This window comes from Amblyraja radiata, chromosome 18, assembly GCF_010909765.2.
Source record: "Amblyraja radiata isolate CabotCenter1 chromosome 18, sAmbRad1.1.pri, whole genome shotgun sequence".
NCBI lineage: Eukaryota > Metazoa > Chordata > Chondrichthyes > Rajiformes > Rajidae > Amblyraja > Amblyraja radiata.
Window position 1 is genome coordinate 2,247,977 of NC_045973.1, and position 25,566 is coordinate 2,273,542.

General features: G+C 44.6%; 1 protein-coding gene across 8 annotated transcripts in view; it reads right to left on the minus strand.

Moving 5' to 3' along the window:
- erc2 (ELKS/RAB6-interacting/CAST family member 2) overlaps positions 1-25,566 on the minus strand; it is a 569,575-nt gene that overhangs the window by 407,855 nt on the left and 136,154 nt on the right. For all 8 annotated transcript variants that reach the window (XM_033036569.1, XM_033036567.1, XM_033036568.1 and 5 more), the window contains 2 exons: positions 14,144-14,299; positions 12,647-12,814 (listed from right to left, as the gene is read on the minus strand). In XM_033036569.1, coding sequence (XP_032892460.1) covers positions 12,647-12,814; positions 14,144-14,299 — 324 coding nt within the window. The remainder of the gene's footprint in view (positions 1-12,646; positions 12,815-14,143; positions 14,300-25,566) is intronic.

The window sequence follows — 25,566 nt, forward strand, 5'->3', positions numbered from 1 at the left end:
GAGGTGATTAATGTCTAAAATAAAGGAAAATATCAGTTCTAGCTTTGTAAACAAGCAGTGTGCATTCAACAAATGGGCCGGCACGGTGGCGCAGCGGTAGAGTTGCTGCCTCACAGCGCCAGTGACCCGGGTTCCATCCTGACTACGGATGCTGTCTGTACGGAGTTTGTACGTTCTCCCTGTGACCACGTGGGTTTTCTCCCAGTGCTCCAATTCCCTCCCACACTCCAAAGACGTACAAGTATATCTTCGGTAAATTTAAAAAAATCGTCCCTGGCGTGTGTAGGTAGGTTAGTGATCGCTGGTCAGCGCGGACTCGGCTGGCCGAAGGGCCTGTTTCCGCGCTGTGTCTCGAAAGTGGAAATGATAATATTTAATGATCCCCTCTCGCTGTGCTTCAGCTCATTTGTGGGGTGAAGGAAAGAGCGTTCACGTCGATCGCGGCCCCCGTTTCCACCAATCTTTCCACCACCACGGACAAGAAGCGCAAGACGCCATTGTATGCAAACGCCAAGAAGTGTGTTGAGCTCTGGCTGAACAATTTCTAATCTTGTGAAGTGGACTCGATAAGGAGAAGCTAATTTGTGCATTACGCCTGTGCACCGTGAAAACGAGGAAGTTCTGGGTTGGATTCCTGATCTGCCGAGTGTACTAATCTCAGCCAGGTGGTGACAGGAGCATAAAAGTGGCCTCTTTGTCCTAATCACCATCTAATAGCCCCCTATTATAACTGCATGTGCGCGGATGTCAGGTGAAGGTTTCAACGTTTGTTTACATGGCCTCTCGCACAGAGGAGTGGCCCAGCAATGCGGAGAAGACTCAAATATTACACAAATGTTGTCAAGCACCACAGGACGGCAATGGGAGCCCAAAGAATCAGGTCAAAGCAGCCACCAAATCATTTCAATTGAAAATAGAAGTCGTCGAGAAGAAAATAAAGCGTAAAAAAACGACTTCTGATTCAAAATAGCTCATCATGAATGAATGAATGAATGAATGAATGAATGAATGAATGAATGAAAGAAATTTATTGGCCAAGTATTCACATACAAGGAATTTGCCTTGGTGCTCCACCCACAAGTTCTATATTTCTTTGGAGTGCTGGAACCTGAGGGGAGACCAGATAACAGTATGTAAAATTACAAGAGGCATAGATAAGGTAGACAGTCTGAACCTTTCTCCCCCCAAGGTGGAAATAGAGTCATCGAGCATGGAAACAGGCCCGTCAGCCCATCGCCCCATCCTGACCAGGATGCCCAATGTGCACCAGTCCCACCTGCCCACGTTTGCCCCACATCCCTCTCAATTTTTCAAATAGTAGAGGGCATAGTGTTCAGATGAGGGGCAATGTTTAAAGGAGATGTCCAGGGCATGTTTTTTTATACATAGTGGGTGGTGGGTGCCTGGAACGTACCGGCAGGGGCGGTGGTGGAGGCAGATACGACAACATGACATTTCTGAGGCTTATTGAATGGCACATGGATATGCAGCGAATGAAAGAATATGAATCACGTGCAGGCAGAGGAGATTAGTTTAACTCGGCATCATGGTCAGTGCGGACATTGTGGGCCGAAGGGCCTGTTCCAATGCTGTACTGTTCCACGTATATACTTTTTGACTTGCAATAGTGTAAGGAGAACCTGCCTCCACCGCTCTCTGCCTCAGGATGCTTTCAAGAGAGAGCTAGATAGGGCTCTTAAAAATAGCGGAGTCAGGGAGAAGGCGGGAATGGGGTACTGATTGGGGATGATCAGCCATAATCACATTGAATGGCCTAATCCTGCACCTATTGTCTACTGTCTATTGATTGCTGCAAGGCAAGCTGATCAGGATGTCTTGTGGCAATCATTACACTATTGCAGCAATCATTCCATTTCTTTATCAACCAGAGAATATTGTTCCACCTTTTCAGCTTTGATTAAATATTTATTTCATTTCCTGTAGCTGATATTTACTTGTTCTCCATTTACCTTTGGAAACGGCGAGCAATTTACTCTCTTCACTCTCTCCAGCCAGACTGAATGAACACCTTGCTACACACAGCGAATGGTAACGTTTACAATCACTCTACTCTGCACCAGTACATCACCAGCAGCAGTCCTCTACACCAGTACATCACCAGCAGCAGTCCTCTACACCAGTACATCACCAGCAGCAGTCCTCTACACCAGTACATCACCAGCAGCAGTCCTCTGCACCAGTACATCACCAGCAGCAGTCCTCTACACCAGTACATCACCAGCAGCAGTCCTCTACACCACAAACGCCTACTCATTTTACTGGAAATGGCCAAGGGAAGAATTGAAACTCAGCGGGTGCAGCAGCATCTATGGAGCGAAGGAAATAGGCAACGTTTCGTCCCAACGAATCGACCCGCGTTTGGTCCATATATATCTCTAAATGTTTCCTATCCATGTACCTGAACAAATTATCTTTGAAATATTGCTATTGTCCCAGCCTCAACTACCTCCTCTGGCAGATCGTTCCACACACCCACCACCCTCTGTGCCCCTCATATTACTATTAAGTTTTTCCCCTCTCACATTAACCCTGTGACCTCCGTTCCTTGATACCCGTACTGTGGGTAAAAGACTACGTACATGCTCAGTCTGAAGAAAGCTCTCGACCCGAAACGTCACCTATTCTTTCGCTACATAGATGCTGCCTCACCTGCTGAGATTCTCCAGCATTTTTGTCTACCTACAATATTCAAATGTCTGTAATGAGGTAGTCGGGAAGGAAATAGGCAACGTTTCGGGCCGAAACCCTAAAGGGTTTCGGCCCGAAACGTTGCCTATTTCCTTCGCTGCATAGATGCTGCTGCACCCGCTGAGTTTCTCCAGCACTTTTGTCTACCTTCGATTTTCCAGCATCTGCAGTTCCTTCTTAAACACAAGGGAGGAATTGGCCTGGATGCACGTTGAGGTGAAATAGCAGATTCCTTGCTGAAACACACACTTAAACATCAAGCCTGGTTCACAGTGAAGATGACACAACCTCAGTGGACGGCCCATGGTCTCTGAAAGCCATGTTCTTTCCAAGCACAGCAAAGTAGGAAGGAAAGAGGTGACTGAGATCCTATCACACTTAAAAAATCAGACCCTTTCTTAAGTTGTGAGCAAAGACCATGAGAAGGAATCACAGAGAAATCGGAATGCCTTACTGCCCCTTCCGCTAAGGTACTAAGAGAATTGCTGAAGCAGAACTATAACAGAGGTTGTTGGTTTTCCCCAAATCAGACAATCCAATATAACCAGTTAGGTATTATACTGATGAACAATTCGTTTTGTTTTACCAAAGACTTCAGAATAAACGGAGACGCGAGGAACTGCAGATGGATAGGTGACGTTTCGGGTAATCTGAAGAAGAGTCCTGACCTGAAACATCACCTATCCATGTTCTCCACAGATGCTGCCTGACCCGCTGAGTTACTCCAGCACTCTGTGAAAGGTCACCTATCCATGTTCTCCACAGATGCTGCCTGACCCACTGAGTTACTCCAGCACTCTGTGAAACGTCACCTATCCATGTACTCCACAGATGCTGCCTGACCCGCTGAGTTACTCCAGCACTCTGTGAAACGTCACCTATCCATGTTCTCCACAGATGCTGCCTGACCCGCTGAGTTACTCCAGCACTCTGTGAAACGTCACCTATCCATGTTCTCCACAGATGCTGCCTGACCCACTGAATCATTCCACCTCATTGTGGTTTGTTTTTAACTTCAAGATAAAACTCCACTTTACTGAAGCAAAAAATAAAATTTAGGATACAGTATTGTTAGTGAGTCACACAGTACAGAAACAGGCCCTTCGGCCCAACTCATCCATGCCTACCAAGATGTCCATCTGCCCGCGTTTGGTCCATATCTCTCTCTAAATGTTTCCTATCCATGTACATGACCAATTATCTTCATTCATTCATTCATTCATTCATTCATTCATCTTTGAAATACTGCTATTGTCCCAGCCTCAACTACCTCCTCTGGCAGCTCGTTCCACACACCCACCACCCTCTGTGTGAAAATGTTGCCCCTCATATTACTATTAAGTCTTTCCCCTCTCACATTAACCCTGTAACCTCCGTTCCTTGATACCCGTACTGTGGGTAAAAGACTACGTACATGCTCAGTCTGAAGAAGGGTCTCGACCCGAAACGTCACCTATTCTTTCGCTCCAGAGATGCTGCCTCACCCGCTGAATTTCTCCAGCATTTTTGTCCACCTACAATATTCAAATGTCTGTAATGAGGTAGTCGGGAAGGAAATAGGCAAAGTTTCGGGCCAAAACCATAGATTCTGCCACACCCGCTGAGTTTCTCCAGCACTTTTATCTACCTTCGATCTTTCCAGCATCTGCAGTTCCTTCTTAAACATGTCCATTCACCCTGTCTATTCCCCTCATGTTTTGATTCACTAAAGTTCGACATATACATAATAATTTGATATAAAAACACATAGAATTTTTCTCGGGATGAAAACCAACGTAGCTGAGCCACTTGTTGTATAATTCAGTGTGTTGGTAAGAGTGGGTGGGGGTGAGGTTGGAGGTTAGGGGTTAATAAGCATTCAGCCACAGCTCAGGATCATCTTAAGGCCGATAATTGTAACCGGTACTAAAGCACATCTAATGTTACTCCATTTCCCGTTGAAACCACAGCAAGCTCACGTACATTAACGTTTTATAAATACTTCTTTCACAGATGGTAATCATTTTGTCAGTTCGTTTACATTTTTGACACCCTGATTTATTGGTACTCCACTAAACAGCCCTATTAACCAGGTTACGTGTAATTGTTAGATCTCTTTATGCAGCGAGCGGCCAAATAGTCATGGTGGTCGCAGAAAAGATACAACCGGTGATGTCCAAAATACCTTTTTCCCCCCCAACCAATTCTACCAAATGTGTGGAATCAAGATATTTCTCAATAAACCTCATGTAATATTCAGAAGTTCTGGGCTCCAGTTATATGGATACTTGCGTGCATAAAGCAGCAGCACCACAGCCTTGCTGGGCCGGGAGATTGCAACCTTCACCTAGTCCACCCTGTTTCGACTGAAGGGCCTGTCCCACTGTACGAGTTAATTCAAGAGTTCTCCAGAGTTTCCCCTGATTCGAACTCGGAAAATTACGGTAATTACCGCTCGTAGGTACTCGAGGCTCTCGTGGACATTTTTCAACATGTTGAAAAAACTTCACGAGCTTACCGCGTTTCCCGAGTACCTGCCGTTAGCGTTACGAGCCGCTAAGAGACGTCCCCGAGCTCCGACGTACCCGCTACGTATATAACACGAGTTTGATTTTTTTTAAACTCGGGGGAGCTCTTATAGTGGGACAGGCCCTGAATGCAATCAACCCGACGTGCACAAATAAGATCAAATAGAACAAGTTGACCTACAACTTTAGGCTGTGGACGCCGTACACAAGAGGAAGAAGTAGCCCAGCTGCATCACTGCACGTGGATGTTGCACAGGAGCAAGTTATTTATCAGCGGGAGATTTTTAAAAAACCACTCTAGCCTCACTAGAGATCTGGAAAGATCAGAATCTTTTCAGAGTCTCATTGCTTGTTCCACAAAGACCGCAAGACTAGATGACGGCGTGTTTAAGTGGTGTGTAGGAGGGAACTGCAGATGTTGGCTTACACCAAAGATAGACACAAAATGCTGGAGTAACTCAGCGGGACAGGCAGCATCTCTGGAGAGAAGGAATGGGTGATGTTTCGGGTCGAGACCCTTCTTCATAGAAACATAGAAAATAGGCGCAGGAGGAGGCCATTCGGCCCTTCGAGCCTGCACCGCCATTCAATATGATCATGGCTGATCATCCAACTCAGTATCCTGTACCTGCCTTCTCTCCATACCCCCTGATCCCTTTAGGGCCACAAGGGCCACATCTAACTCCCTCTTAAATATAGCCAATGAACTGGCCTCAACTACTTTCTGTGGCAGAGAATTCCAGAGATTCATCTGTGTGAAAAATGTTTTCCTCATCTCGGTCCTAAAAGATTTCCCCCTTATCCTTAAACTGTGACCCCTTGTTCTGGACTTCCCCAACATCGGGAACAATCTTCCTGCATCTAGCCTGTCCAACCCCTTAAGAATTTTGTAAGTTTCTATAAGATCCCACCTCAATCTTCTAAATTCTAGCAAGTACAAACCAAGTCTATCCAGTCTTTCTTCATATGAAAGTCCTGCCATCCCAGGAATCAATCTGGTGAATCTTCTCTGTACTCCCTCTATGGCTTTCCTCAGATTAGGAGACCAAAACTGTACGCAATACTCCAGGTGTGGTCTCACCAGGTAGTCTATATAAAATGAAGCAGGACAGGTACTTGCAATGGGAAGGATTTTTATTTTTAGAAGGATGAAAGGGCATCTTATTGAAACATATAAGATTATTAAGGGTTTGGACATGCTAGAGGCAGGAAACATGTTCCCGATGTTGGGGGAGTCCAGAACCAGGGGCCACAGTTTAATAATAAGGGGTAGGTCATTTAGAACGGAGATGAGGAAACAGTTTTTCACACAGAGAGTTGTGAGTTTGTGGAATTATCTGCCTCAGAGGGCGGTGGAGGCCAGTTGTCTGGATACTTTCAAGAGAGAGCTAGATAGGGCTCTTAAAGATAGGGGAGAAGGCAGGAACGGGGTACTGATTGTGGATGATCTGCCATGATCACATTGAATGGCGGTGCTGGCTCGAAGGGCCGAATGGCCTACTCCTGCACCTATTGTCTATTGTCTAATGGAAGTTGTTTTTAAACAGGGGAAAGCAGAATGAATGAAAAGTTGTAACACATTACATATGAGCGGATCATTCCATCTAAACCTGAAGGGGTTACATACATACGGAGTAGTTTGCTGCCAAAGTTATCTTCGAATGCTTAACCTAGTATTAACAGAGTCAATGAAACTTTTAACAAAAGAATTAGATGTCAACTTTGATCGTATTTCTGTGCAATTGTGCTTATTTATTTAAGACTTCCACTAAATTTACATAGAAAGAATTGAATACTGATAAAATCAGTCATTGAGATTTATTCACTATTTAGACTGGGCAAGCTGTAATAAAATGGGATTGCATTTTCAAATGCTGATGGTGCTTTCTCATTTACAAAGGGAGGATGAAAACTACAAACGGACCAAGAAATACATTTGAGAAAAACAGCAATTTATAGGGCAGTATAGTTTTATATGGTAACTTATATCCAACAGCTGCTACAGATTGAAACAGCCATTGTATCTCCTTTCATCCTACTCGAACAACAACTTTGTGGAGTCACTACAATTTTAAAACGTTAGTCAGTTCTGGCAATCTGACCTAAAGCTCATTTTTATCTGACCTCAATGTTTTCGCATCATTAATAAAGAATATATCGGTGCAGGAACAGTTTACATTGGTCGTTCAACCCTCTGAAATCTGAAGAAACAATTTGCTGTACTTCACGCACCCAGTAAAAAGTAGGGATCTGAAGGAACAGATATTTTCTTACTGAAGGCCACAGGTCATAGGCACAATCAGAAACCCCTAAACCACTTTCAACCAAATTCTGTCTTTGGAATTCAAAGCAAAAAGGAGGCTGGTTTCTTATTAAAGATGACTTACTATTTGACCCATGCCAAAAGAAAATACATTTGTATTATCAACAATATTTACTGTGCATCGCGGTTTAACAAATCACAGGTTTATTCATCACCGGGGACGTTCTCTCACATTTAATCAATAACTAAATCATCTGTATCCTGACTTGGTAAATGGGCCAATCCACTCACAAATTAGTCTTCGGAAAACCAGGTGCAACAAGTTAAAGCAAGCACACTCGTTTATCTTTCCAGTTTTAACAGAGTCCAAAGAACAAGACACGCAGATAGACAAAAGGGGACATTTACTTTTATTATGATTATCTTTGACCAAGACTTTCAAACTTTCCTCGTTTCTTCCTCCTGGTGATTAGTTCGATGGATCTATTTCACCCGATGACAGTTTCATAAACATAGTATTGTCTAAGGTAGACAAAAATGCTGGAGAAACTTTTTTCAGTTTCTATGGAGCGAAGGAAATAGGCAACGTTTCGGGCCGAAACCCAACGGGTTTCAGGCCGAAACATTACCTATTTCCTTCATGACATATATCATAGTTGGAGAGGGAGTGACCTGATCAGATTCAGATTCAGATTCAAACCTTATTGTCATTGTGCAGTGTACTGTGCAGAGACAACGAAATGCAGTTAGCATCTCCCCAGAAGAGTGAACATAGAATAATGAGCAATAAATATATATACGCACATACAGTAGTATCAGACCAGCCACGGATGTTGAAGGCATCACAGCTCTCAGACAGTAAGAATGAAAAGCTACCATTTGTATAAGAATAAAGAGGATCTGGTGTGTTCATCTTTTTGTCTGTACAACTTCTTCAATAGACAATAGGTGCAGGAGTAGGCCATTCGGCCCTTCGAGCCAGCACCGCCATTCAATGGGAACATGGCTGATCATCCCCAATCAGGACCCCGTTCCTGCCTTCTCCCCATATCCCCTGACTCCGCTATCTTTAAGAGCCCTATCTAGCTCTCTCTCTTGATAGTATCCAGAGAACCGCCCTCTGAGGCAGAGAATTCCACAGACTCACAACTCTATGTGTGAAAAAGTGAGGCAGCATCTATGGAGCGAAGGAAATAGGCGACGTTTCGGGCCCGAAACCAAGGTTCACTTTGGGAAGTCACAAGGGTTATTAAAATGTGACAAAGCAATTTCAAGTTACGGGGTGATAAGTTGCGGCAGCACAGTGGCGCAGGGGTAGTGTTGCTGCCTTACAATGCCAGAAACACACGATCGATCCTTACTACGGGTGTGGATTCTAAGTGTGCAGGATAGTGTTAGTGTACGAGGTGATCGCTGATCAATGGGCCGAAGGGCTTGTTTCCGCGCTGAATCACTAAACTTGCTTGCTTTCACGACACACAATCAGTCAAAGGATGGAGGCAGAGTAATAATAATAATAATGGATGGGATTTATATAGCGCCTTTCTAATACTCAAGGCGCTTTACATCGCATTATTCATTCACTCCTCAGTCACACTCGGTGGTGGTAAGCTACTTCTGTAGCCACAGCTGCCCTGGGGCAGACTGACGGAAGCGTGGCTGCCAATCTGCGCCTACGGCCCCTCCGACCACCACCAATCACTCACACACATTCACACACAGGCAAAGGTGGGTGAAGTGTCTTGCCCAAGGACACAACGACAGTATGCACTCCAAGCGGGATTCGAACCGGCTACCTTCCGGTTGCCAGCCGAACACTTAGCCCATTGTGCCATCTGTCGTCCCAAGTAGGTACAAAGATAGTGAGAAAACTATCACGGAAAATTATTTCATTTTTTCATGACTTGCCTTGAATTTTCACTGAATAGTTAAGCATTGAACAGACCTGCAGAGTTCCTTTAGATTGGAACTCGAAAAAATGAAAGCTATTTAAACTACTTTGCATGAATTTGCTCGTAGTTCATGTAAAGCGAATTACTGGAAACCTGGTCGATAGTTTCGTCTCTCAAAATGCACTAAATGCTGGAAAATAGTTCTAGACTCACAGCAATACAGTATGGTTCAATATCTATATCAAACATATTCTGTAGACAAAATGTTTAAGAAGGAACTGCAGATGCTGGAAAATTGAAGGTAGACAAAAGTGCTGGAGAAACTCAGAGAGTGAGGCAGCATCTATGGAGCGAAGGAAATAGGCAACGTTTCGTGCCGAAACGTTGCCTATTTCCTTCGCTCCATAGGTGCTGCCTCACCCGCTGAGTTTCTCCAGCACTTTTGTCTACCATATCATTCTGTAGGTTCATTATGCCTGAGGCTAATGGCTCAGACCACCTTAGCCACACAAACAAGTCTCCTCACCTTATATGCTGAAACTGTGGTCAAATGTATCTGTGAATTGGACTAAATTATCTTTTAACCCATTATTAAGCTTTCCAAGTCTCCCATTTCCAGAAAACATCCAGCCAACAACTTTGAATGTGCCCTGTTTGCCTTCCCTGATAAAATACTTTGCACATGGAGAGACAATTACACCTAATTTTCCCCCCAAATTGCTTCCTGCAATGATCAGCGAACATTAGCTCGCTCTCTCCATTTATACCACAAAGGGACCATAAGTGACCTTTGCCACTTCACAGGCTTCAAAGACGTCGTTATTACATTGCTCACAAAGGAAAGGGAAAAAAACAATTTAGGTTGAAATTGGCATCTTTACCCATTTCTAAAAATTACCCATGCTTAAATTTGAAAACTTTGAATCTAGTTTTTAACCTGTTTTGATGCTGTTATTTTGCAGGATAAAAAATAATAAATGAGGTGTCTAGGGAGGAACATTAAGTGCAGAGCTAACACAACTTGAAACTGAAAATGAATAAACCTGCTTCAAAGTTTTTCAATAATTTGTTAAGTTAGATTCAAACGCGTAGCTCCTCCAGATCAGAACTATTCATCATGGAGAGATAATTGGGAGAGTGATGGTCTGATCACTGCGTGAAGAAATGACAACCCTTGACAACAAATCTTTATTTTAGTGAAAATCCAAACATTTTGACAGTATCATAGAAACATAGAAAATAGGTGCAGGAGTAGGCCATTCGGCCCTTCGAGCCTGCACTGCCATTCGATATGATAATGGCTGATCATCCAACTCAGTATCCCATCCCTGCCTTCTCTCCATACCCCCTGATCCCTTTAGCCACAAGGGCCACATCTAACTCCCTCTTAAATATAGCCAATGAACTGGCCTCAACTACCTTCTGTGGCAGAGAATTCCGTGTTATGAAGGAATAAAGGAAGCTGTTTTAACAGGCTTATATCTACACAGAAATATTTGTTGGATATGTCTGTGGAATTCTCTGCCTCAGAGGGCGGTGGAGGCCGGTTCTCTGGATGCTTTCAAGAGAGAGCTAGATAGGGCTCATAAAGATAGCGGAGTCAGGGGATATGGGGAGAAGGCAGGAATGGGGTACTGATTGGGGATGATCAGCCATGATCACATTGAATGGCGGTGCTGGCTCGAAGGGCCAAATGGCCTACTCCTGCACCTATTGTCTATTGTCTATTGTTTCCACAAACTGGGTAAATAGACAATAGACAATAGGTGCAGGAGTAGGCCATTCGGCCCTTCGAGCCAGCACCGCCATTCAATGTGATCATGGCTACAATCAGTACCCCGTTCCTGCCTTCTCCCCATATCCCCTGACTCTGCTATCTTTAAAATGGTAATGACAAGGGGGCAGATGCACGCAGGTTAACTCGGGAAGGAACTGAATGTTTAGGACAGGGCTGCCCCTAAAAAGCAGAGAGATACAAGCACTGACGTAGTCCTTCACACTGACATCACTGCTGTTGACTGTAGTCCTGCACTCCCACTCCAAAGTCACACCCACAATATTTTCCCACCATTTATCTAATTTCCTCAAAGTACTAAATTAGCTTCCACATATTTCTCATATGTTAATAAACCTGCGACTAGGATGTTTCCAGCAGTCACCAATCATGCAGCAAAGGAAAGTGGCCAGAATGATTGCTTTTCATTCTAGACCAGTGCAGCACAAGAATATAGAACAGGACAGTGCAAGAACAGGCCTTTCAGCCCACAATGGATATGCCAATGTCAAAACCATCTCATGTCTACCTAAAACAAACATTACAACTCTGAGGAGACATGCAACAAGATAGAACCATCTTTGTGAACAATCTGCATTTTTTAATCACATAAAGATGGTCAGACAGAGGTACAGCATGGAAACAGGCCCTTCGGCCCACCAAGTAACCATCATGCCAGTGTGTGGGTGATTGGATAGGAAAGTGGGACAACATGGAACTAGTGTGAATGGGTGATCGATGGTCAGCATGGACTTGGTGGGCTGAAGGGCCTGTTTCCATGCTGTATCCTTCAGGGATTCTTTCAACGATTCAATATGCTGCCTTAAGGTTCGTGCCAGAGATAGATAGATTCTTGATTAGTGCAGATGGCAGGGGTTATGGGGAGAAGGCAGGAGAATGGGGTTAGGAGGGAGAGATAGATCAGCCTTATTGAATGGCGGAGTAGACTTGATGGGCCGAATGGCCTAATTCTACTCCTATCACTTATGACCTTTTGACCACCCAATTTAGTCTTGCATGCTTCCAAATGTCTGGTTTATTATTAATGTTTAATGTTTTATGTGTCACTCCTAACTGTCACTGTATGTCATGTTGTCACTTGCGGGCGGAGCACCAAGGCAAATTCCTTGTATGTGAATACTTGGCCAATAAACTTATTCAATCATTCATTCATTCATTCATTTTGTTTACTTCTGTCTAAGAATGATGTTCTGTCACACATCCTTGCTCTTTCCCCATTATAACACATTGTTTGGACAAAACTGAAAACAAGAACAACCGACATATATATATATATCCATCCATTGTAATAAAAAAAGCTTCCATGCTCAATTCGGATTTTACATGAAAGATTTTCTTCTGCACATTAATGCTGGAAGCTCCTAGTGACATTCTTTGACCATGCATTGCTGTGAACTTCTACTGCAATAAAGGATAGTTAAATTACAGTTTAACAAAGAAACAAGCTGAGTGGTACCTAACTCCACAATGCTAAGTGTACCTCAGTTTGAAGTATGGCAGCCCGCTGTTCTTTGGCAGTGAGTGATTCTTTGAGCACCTCAATATGTTGCTTGCAATCAGAATTTTGATTATTCAGCGTTTCCAGCTTGGTCTGTAAGGCCAGAAGTTCCGATTCCTTCTTGGACAAATCCTGTTTTAACTGATCGATCTGTAATTAAAATAATAAAATTAAAGTTGGCTTCTGACCACAATGGAATGGGTGATGTTTCTTCCCCACCTCCTTTCTAAAAGAGCGTCCTTTAATTCTGAGGCTGTGGCCTCCGGTCCAAGACTCTCCCACAAGTGGAGTCCACGTTGGCCATGATCACGCATACACTTGTTCCATCCTACACACTAAGGACAATTTGCAATTTGTATCAGGGCCAAGTAACTTATGAAGATGTACAAACCTATGCATCTTTGGAGTGTGGGAGGAAACCGGAGCACCCAGAGAAAACCCACGCAGTCACAGGGAGAACGTACAAACTCGGCACAGACAAGCACCCGTAGTCAGGATTGAACCTGGGTCTCTGATGCTGTAAGGCAGCGATAGCGGTCTTGGACTGGGAAAGTACTCACATGACAACTTCACAAAAACACCGTAGGGTGTTTTATCAATGAGACAGGAGGGTGAGTCTCCACAGATTTTGTTTCCTAATCTGAGGAAAGACATTGTTGCCATAGAGGGAGTACAGAGAAGGTTCACCAGACTGATTCCTGGGATGTCAGGACTTTCATATGAAGAAAGACTGGATAGACTCGGCTTGTACTCGCTAGAATTTAGAAGATTGAGGGGGGATCTTATAGAAACTTACAAATTTCTTAAGGGGGTTGGACAGGCTAGATGCAGGAAGATTGTTCCCTATGTTGGGGATGTCCAGAACAAGGGGTCACAGTTTAAGGATAGAGGGGAAATCCTTTAGGACCGAGATGAGAAAAACATTTTTCACACAGTGAAAATGGTGAATCTCTGGAACTCTCTGCCACAGAAGGTAGTTGAGGCCAGTTCATTGGCTATATTTAAGAGGGAGTTAGATGTGGCCCTTGTGGCTAAAGGGATCAGGGGGTATGGAGTGAAGGCAGGCACAGGATACTGAGTTGGATGATCAGCCATGATCATATTGAATGGCGGTGCAGGCTCGAAGGGCCGAATGGCCTACTCCTGCACCTATTTTCTATGTTTCTATGTGAGGTAGGAATGAGTTTCTCGGGCAGCGGTTGGGACAGCTGTTCTCTCCCTTTAGGTATCCGGTTTATTGAATATACTTTTTTATTAAAAATGATCTATGTTTATTGTGTTTACAGGCCCGTGACACTGCTGCAAGTAAGAATTCTGTTATCAGTACATGTGACAATTAAACACACTCGAGCCTTAAGGTTTGTGCATTTAACTTAGTTAAATCAAGCTACAACAATATCAGGAATGAACAAAATAAACTTCACTAGGGTGTTTGTACATCATCAGATGCATAAATCTTGCCGCAGCTGAGACGAGTACCTTATTCTTCATGAACTTTGAGTGACTCTTGTAAACTTCCATTTGCTTCAGCTCCTCCTCGCGGTCCCCAATACTCAGAGCTCCATTTGTCTTTAACATTTGAATTTCATCTTCCAGATCTCTGATATTTCTCTCCAATGAAGCAGCCTTCGTATCCTATTAACAGGGAACACCAAAACCACAATGTGTGAATGAATAATGCTACTTCTTGAGTTGAAGCATCCGACAATGGCTGATAGACAAGGATAGAAACATAAAGAGGTGAAGGAGTAGGCCATTCAGCCCTTCGAGCCAGCACCGCCATTTAATATGATCATGGCAGATCATCCAGAATCAGTACCCCGTTCCTGCCTTCTCCCCATATCCCCAGATTCCACTATCTTTAAGAGCTCTATCTAACTCTCTCTTGAAAGCATCCAGTGAATTGGCTTCCACTGCCTTCTCAGGCTGAGAATTCCACAGATTCACAAAGTGAAAACATTCTTCTTCATCTCAGTCCTAAATGGCCTACCCCTTATTCTTAAATTGTGACCCCTGGTTCTAGACTCCGAACTGCTGTAGCTTTGGGAGCAACAACAGCAGCAGCTGGAGGAGATTAGCAAGAGATACGACTGATTGGCTCTAGCCCAAGTGGGAGGAGAGAAGTGAGTCAGTGCCGGGAAAACAGTTGAAAACTGTTGCTGATTGCTAACGCTTGCTGATTGCGCTAACGAGGGACCGGAGACCGGAGACCGGAGACGTGAGGCTGACCTACCGGACGTGAGCTACCGGACGTGAGCACACAGTTAGCTGCAGACTCCGCCCAGGACAGGAAGGCTCTGCAGGAACGGAAGGGAGTCACGACCGCGGTGCCACAGGTGCTGTCGCCGAGGGAGGACGGACGGAGCCGCGGCTCGAGAGACTAACAGAGGCAAAGAGGTTTGCCACGCACTGCAAGGGAGCAGTGGACCAGACAGGAAGAGCGGACGGAATTACCACTAGACAGCCAAACCAGTAGGTAATTTACGGCTGGGGTGAGTACTTTCCCATTTATAGGAGGTAGGATTATATAAATAAGGGGTGTATCAATACAGTAGGGGATTCTTAAATAGGACCAGTTAATTACTTATATAAGATGGGCGGTCAGGAGATGTGCCAATACTGCGAGATGTGGGAATTTGTCGACACCATTGAAGTAGAAGATCCCTACAGCTGCAGTAAGTGTTTGAGGCTAGAGGAACTCCAGCTCCGCATTGATGAGCTGGAGACCCAACTTCATACGCTGCGGTACATCAGGGAGGGGGAGTATTACCTGGATGTTTTGTGCCAGGGGATGGTCACACCGACCAGTTTAACTAATTCAGTAGGCAGTGAGCAAGGAAAGGAAGGTGTGGCCATAAGCGAGGCAGGTAGGGGGAACCAGGAGGAGATGTGGCAGGAGCCACAGCCCTTGTCCCTGACAAGCATGACCGAGGCTCTTACTCAATGTAAGGACGGGATCAGGGGCTGTGGGAGGGATGAGCAACCTGGCTGCAGCACCGTGGATCAGGAGGCCATTCAAGAGGGGGGAGTTAGAAGAAATGCCGTAGTGATAGGGGATAGTATTATTCGGGGGGTAGATAGGGTTCTCTGCGGCCAGCAGAACATGTCCCGAAGGCTGTGTTGCCTACCCGGTGCTAGGGTTAAGGATATCTCTGCGATGCTGGAGAGAAATTTGCAGTGGGAGGGGGAGGATCCAGTGGTCGTGGTCCATGTGGGGACCAATGACATAGGAAGGACGAGGAAGGAGGATCTGCTGAAGGAGTTTGAGCAGTTAGGGAATAAATTAAAAAGCAGAACCTCGAGGGTACTGATCTCCGGATTGCTACCTGAGCCACGGGCCAAATCGGCGAGGGTACGTAAAATTAAAAAGCTGAATGCGTGGCTCAAAGACTGGTGTGGGAATAATGGGTTTGGTTTCTTGGGCCACTGGCACCAGTACTGGGACAGGGGGGATCTGTTCTGTAAGGACGGACTTCACCTGAACGGTGCTGGGACTGGGGTCCTGGCAAATCATATAACTAGGGCAGTAGAGAGGTCTTTAAACTAAGTAGCGGGGGGGAGGTATCAAGGGGGGTAATAACGGCAGGGGTAGAGGAAATAGAGCAGGGTATCAGTGGGGAAGCGGAAAGTCAAAAAGTGACAGGAGACAGAATGTGTGAAGATAAAGCTCTAGATGTAAAAGGGGCAAAAACGGAAAGGAAGGGTAGTAAAAATCATCTGAAAGTGCTTTATCTAAATGCACGGAGTATTCGTAATAAGATAAATGAATTAACGGTGCAATTAAGTATATATAGTTATGATATTGTGGCCATTACGGAGACATGGCTGCAAGGGGATCAGGACTGGGAGTTAAATATAGAGGGGTACTCGACAATTAGGAAAGATAGACAGGAAAGAAAGGGAGGAGGGGTGGCCCTTTTAATAAGGGAGGGAATAACGGCAATAGAGAGGAAGGATATTGCGTTGAAGGATCAGGATAGTGAAACAGCTTGGGTACAGATAGAGAATAACAAGGGAAAAAAAACACTAATGGGTGTAATTTATAGACCTCCAAATAGCTGTGACGCTGTTAGTCAGAACATAAATCTGCAAATAGTTGACGCATGTAAAAAGGGAACTGCTGTAATCATGGGGGACTTCAATTTTCATATTAATTGGGCAAACCAAACTGGGCAGGGTAGACTAGAGGAAGAGTTTATAGAATGTATTAGAGACGGGTTCCTAGAACAGTATGTCACAGAACCGACAAGGGGGGAGGCAATCTTGGATCTGGTCCTGTGTAATGAAGCAGGATTAATTAAAAATATCATAGTTAGGGACTCGTTGGGAACAAGTGACCACAATATGGTCGAATTCCATATTCAAATAGAAGGGGAGCAGGTTGAAACTCAGGCTAGGGTGCTTAGTCTAAATAAGGGGGATTATGAAGGTATGAGGAATGAGCTGATCAAAGTTGACTGGGATAGCAGACTCAAGAATAAGACGGTACATGAGCAGTGGTGTACGTTTAAGGGTCTACTGTATAACCTTCAAGAAAAATTTATTCCTATGAAGAAAAAAAGGGGTAAGGGTAAGAACAGTCAGCCATGGCTCAGTAAAACTATAAAGGATAGTATTCGGCTGAAGGCAAGGGCATATAAGGTAGCCAGAGATAGTGGGAGGGTAGAGGATTGGGAAGCATTTAAAGGTCAGCAAAAAATAACTAAGAGATTAATTAAGACGGGGAAAATAGACTATGAAAGGAATTTAGCAAACAACATAAAAACTAATAGTAAGAGTTTTTATAGCTATATAAAAAGAAAAAGGGTGGCTAAGGTGAACGTTGGTCCATTGGAGGGTGAGACTGGAGAGTTGTTGGTGGGGAACATGGAAATGGCAAAGGCATTAAACGAGTATTTTGTATCAGTCTTCACCATAGAAGACACAAAAAATATTCCAACGCTGGATAAACAGGGGGCGGTAGGAATGGAGGAGCTAAATACTATTAAGATCACCAAGGAGGTGGTATTAGGGAAATTAATGAGACTGAAGGAGGATAAATCCCCTGGGCCTGATGGATTACATCCAAGGGTCTTGAGGGAGATAGCGGTGGGGATTGTGGATGCATTGGTGATAATTTTCCAAAACTCCCTGGAGGCAGGAACGGTCCCAGTGGATTGGAAAATGGCCAATGTAACACCTATATTTAAAAAAGGAAGTAAACAGAAGGCGGGTAACTATAGACCGGTTAGTCTAACATCGGTGGTGGGTAAAATGTTAGAGACAATTATTAAAGAAACACTAACGGGGCACTTGGATAAACATGACTTCATCGGACAGAACCAGCATGGTTTTGTGAAGGGGAAGTCCTGTTTAACGAATCTGCTCGAATTCTTTGAGGAAGTAACAACCCGGGTGGATAAAGGGGAACCGGTGGATGTGGTATACTTGGACTTCCAAAAGGCTTTTGACAAGGTGCCACACAAGAGACTATTGCTAAAAATAAAAAATTATGGGATTGGGGGTAATATATTAGCATGGGTAGAGGATTGGCTAACAAATAGGAAGCAGAGAGTGGGGATAAATGGTTCATACTCGGGATGGCAACCGGTAACTAGCGGGGTTCCGCAAGGGTCGGTGCTGGGACCCCAGTTGTTCACAATTTATATAAATGATTTGGAGGAGGGAACCAAGTGTAATATATCAAAATTTGCGGACGATACAAAAATGGGAGGAAAAGTAGGGGATGAGGAGGATAGGAAGAGTCTGCAAAAGGATATAGATAAGCTAGGTGAGTGGGCAACAACTTGGCAGATGAAGTTTAATACTAATAAATGTGAAGTCATTCACTTTGGGAAAAAAAATGATAGGGCAAGTTATTTTCTAAATGAGGAGGAGCTGCGTTGTAATGCAACGCAAAGGGATCTAGGGGTATTAGTACATGAATCACTAAAAGTTAGTATGCAGGTGCAGCAAGCAATCAGGAAGGCCAATGGAGTTTTGGCCTTTATTGCTAGGGGGATTGAGTATAAAAACACGGAGGTCTTGCTGCAGCTGTACACAGTATTAGTGAGACCACATTTGGAATACTGTGTACAGTTCTGGGGTCCATACTTAAGAAAGGATGTACTAGCCCTGGAGGCAGTGCAGCGAAGGTTTACAAGATTAATTCCTGCAATGAGGGGATTGACATATGAGGAAAGGTTAAGTAGGCTGGAACTCTACTCTTTGGAGTTTAGAAGAATGAGAGGCGATCTCATTGAAACATATAAGATCGTGAGGGGCCTTGATCGGGTGGATGCACCGAGGATGTTCCCAATGATCGGGGAAACTAGAACTAGGGGACATAGTTGCAGAATAAGGGGGGGCTCTTTTAAAACGGAGATGAGGAAGAACTTCTTCACCCAGAGGGTGGTTAATTTATGGAATTCACTGCCCCAGGGAGCAGTGGAAGCAGAAACTTTAAATATATTTAAGACTAAAATAGATGTTTTTTTAGCTGCCAAGGGGATAAGGGGCTACGGGGAGAGGGCAGGGATATGGACCTAGGTATGGTTAGTATAGAAAGACCTGAGTGATCTCCTGGACAAGTGTCGATCGCCTGGATTGGGGTCGGAGAGGAATTTCCCGGATTTTTTTCCCGAATTGGACCTGGGTTTTTATCCGGTTTTTTGCCTCTCCCAGGAGATCACGAGGTTTTTGGGGTGGAGAGGGGTGATAGCGGTATAAAGGGGAGGGTAGTGTCTTGTGTTCTGTGTCTTGTGTCTACTGTTTGTGGGTAAGTGTGTCTGTTTAGTGTTCAGCCATGAGCGAATGGCGGTGCGGGCTCGACGGACCTGGTGGTCTGCTCTCGCACCTACTTTCTATGTTTCTATGTTTCTATGTAACATGAGGAATATTTTTCCCTTCAGAGGGGTGAACCCCCGAAAAGCACCTGGACCTGATGGTATACCCGGTCGTGTTCTAAAAACCTGTGCGGACCAACTGGCTGGAGTTTTTACGGACATTTTCAACCTCTCACTTCTGAGGTCTGAGGTCCCCACCTGCTTTAAAAGGGCATCAATTATACCGGTGCCCAAGAAGAGCAAGGTGACGTGCCTCAATGACTATCGACCAGTGGCACTAACGCCGGTGGTGATGAAGTGCTTTGAGAGGTTGATCATGGAGCAAATCAACTCCTACCTCGACAAAAATCTGGACCCACTGCAGTTCGCGTACCGCCACAACAGATCAACGGTGGATGCGATCTCGCTGGCCCTCCACTCCGCACTGGACCACTTGGACAACAAAAACTCATATGTCAGGCTGTTATTCATTGATTACAGCTCGGCATTTAACACAATCATCCCCTCCAAACTGGTTACCAAACTCGCAGAACTGGGTCTCTGCACATCCCTCTGCAACTGGATCCTCGACTTCCACAGTCTGTTCGTATTGGTGGAAATGTGTCAGCCTCGATAACAATCAGCGCGGGAGCACCTCAAGGCTGCGTGCTCAGCCCCCTGCTGTACTCACTCTATACCCATGACTGCGTAGCGAACCACAGTGCGTAGCGAATCAAGTTCGCTGACGACACCACTGTTGTGGGGCGTATCACTGATGGGGATGAGCCAGAGTACAGAAGCGAGATCGAGCAACTGTCCATGTGGTGCCAGCGCAATAACCTGGCCCTCAACACCAGCAAAACCAAGGAACTGATTGTGGACTTTGGAAGGAGTAGGAGGGGGACCCACAGCCCCATTTATATCAACGGGTCTTTGGTTGAAAGGGTCAAGAACTTCAAATTCCTGGGCGTGCACATCTCTGAAGATCTTTCCTGGTCCGAGAACACTAACGCAATTATCAAAAAAGCTCATCAGCGCCTCTACTTCCTGACAAGATTACAGAGAGTCGGATTGTCAAGGAAGACTCTCTCTAACTTCTACAGGTGCACAGTCGAGAGCATACTGACTGGTTGCATCGTGGCTTGGTTCGGCAATTTGAGCGCCCTGGAGAGGAAAAGACTACAAAAAGTAGTAAACACTGCCCAGTCCATCATCGGCTCTGACCTTCCTTCCATCAAGGGGATTTATCGCAGTCGCTGCCTCAAAAAGGCCGGCAGTATCATCAAAGACCCACACCATCCTGGCCACACACTCATCTCCCTGCTACCTTCAGGTAGAAGGTACAGGAGCCTGAAGACTGCAACAACCAGGTTCAGGAATAGCTACTTCCCCTCAGCCATCAGGCTATTAAACCTGGCTCGGACAAAACTCTGATTATTAATAACCACTTTCTGTTATTTGCACTTTACCAGTTTATTTATTCATGTGTGTATATATTTATATCATGGTATATGGACACATTTATCTGTTTTGTAGTAAATGCCTACTATTTTCTGTGTGCTTAAGCAAAGCAAGAATTTCATTGTCCTATACAGGGACACATGACAATAAACTCACTTGAACTTGAACTTGAACAAACTATTCAAGAACGTCTCTGGCAAGAATATGCACTTGTGGATGAAGGTTACATCAATGAGGATTGCATTGCCAATTGCCAGGAGTTTGCTAATTACCATTGGTGAGGCCACATTTGGAGTACTGTGTCCAGTTTTGGTCACCCTGATATCTGAAATTAGTTAAGCTGAAAAGAATGAGATGCTGCCTGACCCGCTGAGTTACTCCAGACTTTTGTGTCTATCTTCGGTTTAAACCAGCATCTGCAGTTCCTTCCTGCACAAGAATGCAGAGAAGATTTACGAGAATGTTGTCAGGACTTGAGATTCTGAACTATAGCGAGAGGCTGGGCAGGCTCGGACTTTATTCCTTGGAGCGCAAGACACTGAGGGGTGATCTTATAGAGACAAATAAAATCTTGAAAATAGACAGAGTGAGTGCACATTTATCCAGGGTTGGAGATTCAGGAAGCTGACGCCATAGATTTACGTTATAGACAATAGACAATAGGTGCAAGAGTAGGCCATTCGGCCCTTCGAGCCAGCACCACCATTCAATATGATCATGGCTGATCATCCCCAATCAGTACCCCGTTCCTGCCTTCTCCCCATATCCCCTGACTCCGCTATCTTTAAGAGCCCTATCTAGCTAAGAGGGGCAACCTTTTCACTCAGAGGGTGATGGCTATAGAGTATCTGTGGCAAATGGGACTAGCTTAGTTGGGGAATCTTGGTCGGCATGGATGAGTTGGGCTGAATGGCCTGTGTCCATGCTATACACCACGGTGGCTCTGTCAAGGCGGCTTTGGAGGGGACATTTTATAAAACTGTTTTGCTGTAAATTGACATATGAAGATGCCAGCATTTATATATCAGCAGGTCCTGGTGTGCCTCACCTAACAAGGACCCCATAGGGAAAGGCACTCACATATTCTAAGCCATCACAAAACCAGTCGTGGACCTGTACCATCTGCTCCCACTGGAGCCGGGTTAACATGGGCACCTCACGCAACGGGGACTGGCTTTGGCTGCTAATCCACTGGACGGACAAGCGGCAGGAGCGTGCAGGAATCTGCAGCAGGTCCAGCAACCCCCCCATCTCACCTGCTACTCACTAAATATAATACTAGATTCAGTGGAAATAAAACACAGGTAGTCGCTTAAATCCCAGCTCGTCAGTTCATTGTTCTGCATTGAAATCTTTCAACATTTTCTCGATGGGAAAAAAAAAGACTCAGTAAAGTTCTTTGATGTGATTACATGAAGAAAAAGAAAACAATATAGGTATTTAGGGCACAATTTCCAATAATGTGAAACACATTCCAACGAACAGCAAATGCTGGAAAAGCAGCAGCCAGGTTAATGATTCAGTAAATGATGGCAGCTACTCCACCACATACCAACACATTCAGGCTTTTACCAACTTTCAATTTCAATTTCATTTGGTTTAACTTTTAAGCTCATATCATGCAGAGACAAAGGACTTGCATCAAATCTTCTAGTTAAGAAGGAACTGCAGATGCTGGAAAAATCGAAGGTAGACAAAAATGCTGGAGGAACTCAGTGGGTGAGGCAGCATCTATGCAGAGAAGGAATAGGCGACATTTTGGGTCAAGACCCTTCTCTCCTTAGATGCTGCCTCGCCCGCTGAGTTCCTCCAGCATTTTTGTCTACCTTGCATCAAATCTTCCGTCAGGTGGTTATCTGTGATCAGCCATGATCACATTGAATGGCGGTGCTGGCTCGAAGGGCCGAATGGCCTACTCCTGCACCTATTGTCTATTGTCTGTGAAGCACAAGGTTACCTCCAGGGTCCAACCCACATGTGCCGTCCTTATTCAGCACTTAATGAAAATCAACGAGTTTGGCAGTTCAGTTTCAGTTTCAGTTTAGTTTATTGCCACGTGTACAGTGAAAAGCTTTTGTTGCGTGCTAACCAGTCAGCAGAAAGACAATACATGATCACAATCGAGCCATGTACAGTGTACAGATATATGAATGAATGAATACGTTTATTGGCCAAGTATATTCACATACAGATAAGAGAATAACGTCCAGTGCAAGGTGAAGCCTGCAAAGTTCGATCATGACTAGTCCCAGGGTCAAGTAAGGAATGTTGCTGCAGGAGTAGAGATTTAAGAGTGGTGATCAATTGTAATGTGTGATTGTGGATCTGCTCCTGTGGCTAGCACACAAATAGTCGCTTGGGTTGGGTACCATCTTGGAAGCAAAAGGAGAAGATGATAATGGGAGAGCAGCTGGATCCTCAGTGTTGTTGGCTACGAAACACTCCAATGCATCAATCAAAAGCTTCTTTCCTTCATCAGACTTACTAATTGGAAAGGTTTAGAGGGATATGGGCTAAATGTGGGCAGGTGGGACACATACAGATGGGCATCATGGCTGGCATGGAGAAGTTGGGCTGAAGGGCCTGTTTCCGTGTTGTATGACGATGACTCTATAACTTCTGAGTGGTCCTTCCATAAGCTAGAGGTCAGTTCTGATTTTCTCCTTTCTCCTTTCTTAGAAACATAGAACATAGGCGCAGGAGTAGGCCATTCGGCCCTTCGAGCCTGCACCGCCATTCAATATGATCATGGCTGATCATCCAACTCAGTATCCCATCCCTGCCTTCTCTCCATACCCCCTGATCCCTTTAGCCACAAGGGCCACATCTAACTCCCTCTAATAGCCAATGAACTGGCCTCAACTACCTTCTGTGGCAGAGAATTCCACAGATTCACCACTCTGTGTAAAAAATGATTTTCTCATCTCAGTCCTAAAAGACTTCCCTCTTATCCTTAAACTGTGACCCTTAGTTCTGGACTTCCCCAACATCGGGAATAATCTTCCTGCATCTAGCCTGTCCAACCCCTTAAGAATTTTGTAAGTTTCTATAAGATCCCCCCTCAATCTTCTAAATTCTAGCGTGTACAAGCCGAGTCTATCCAGTCTTTCTTCATATGAAAGTCCTGACATCCCAGGGATCAGTTTGGTGAACCTTCTCTGTACTCCCTCTATGGCAAAAGGGTCTTTCCTCAGATTTCTTCTCCTCCCCCCCCCCCCCCCCCCCCCACCATCCGTCTGAAGAAGGGTTTTGGACGAAGAAATGGTGAGAAACTCAGTTGGTGCAGCAGCATCTATGGAAATAGGCAACGTTGCCTATTTCCTTCGCTCCATAGATGTTGCTGCACCAACTGAGTTTCTCCAGCACTTTTGTCTACCAACTGGAGGTCAGTTCTGATTTTCTAACCTACCTTATTGTAGACTTCTTCTCTGGAACTGTAACACCACAATGCTGGTGAACTACATTCCGCACTCTACCACATTTCGGTGTTGGCTCGAAGGGCCGAATGGCCTACTCCTGCCTACTGCTATTGTCTATTTGCTCAGAGTTTTTGGTCAATAATCATGTTGTCAGTGATTATGTTTTTAGTAAGTTGAATAGTGTACATGAACGGTTTAAACAAATCCAACATAAGAGTCAGAAGGTGGAAGGTATATGGGTGTAACAAGCTGCTAGAGGAGGTAGTTGAGGCAGGTAATGTAATAACATGTAAAAGACACTTGGACAGATACATGGACAGTCAAAGATGTTGAGGGACATGGGCCAAGCACGAGTAAATGGAACTAACTTAGATGGGGCATTTTGGTCAGCCTGAACAAATGGGGTGGATTTCCATGTTGTATGACATTATGACTAATAAACATTTAGCTTTCTTCACGTATATAATTTTTCTCAAACACCTTGATCCACTTCTTAATTCTTTGCAAAAGGTCAAAAAATCCATGACATTTTGGAAGGGTCAAATTATATTTTATAATCAAGACAGGAATGAATTATTATTATACCTTTCATGACATTTGTTCTGCTGAGTGTTAGTCAGACATCAGCTTTTAGTCGTAAAAATAATGCATTCATAACACATTTTCTGATGAATATTATCAGTGGTTCATTTTAAATCTAGAACAGCAAAGGACAGTAGCATTTAATTCCACTTAAATGAGGGAACACTTTTTCTCACAGAGAGTTGTGAGTCTGTGGAATTCTCTGCCTCAGAGGGCGGTGGAGGCCGGTTCACTGGATATTTCAAGAGAGAGCTAGATAGGGCTCTTAAAGATAGCGGTCAGGGGATATGGAGAGAAGGCAGGAACGGGGTACTGATTGTGGATGATCAGCCATGATCACATTGATCATGTGGGGCCGAATGGTCTACTCCTGCACCTATTGTCTATTGTCTAATCAATCTCTCCCTCCTAACCCCATTCTCCTGCCTTCACCCCATAACCGCTGACACCCGTACTAATCAAGAATCTATCCATCTCTGTCTTAAATATATCTATTGACTTGGCCTTCTGTGGCAATTAATTCCACAGATTCACCACCCTCTGACTAAAGAAATTCCTCCTCATCGTCCTAAAGGAACTTCCTTTAATTCTGAGGCTGTGACCTCTAGTCCTAGACTCTTCCACTGGTGGAAACATC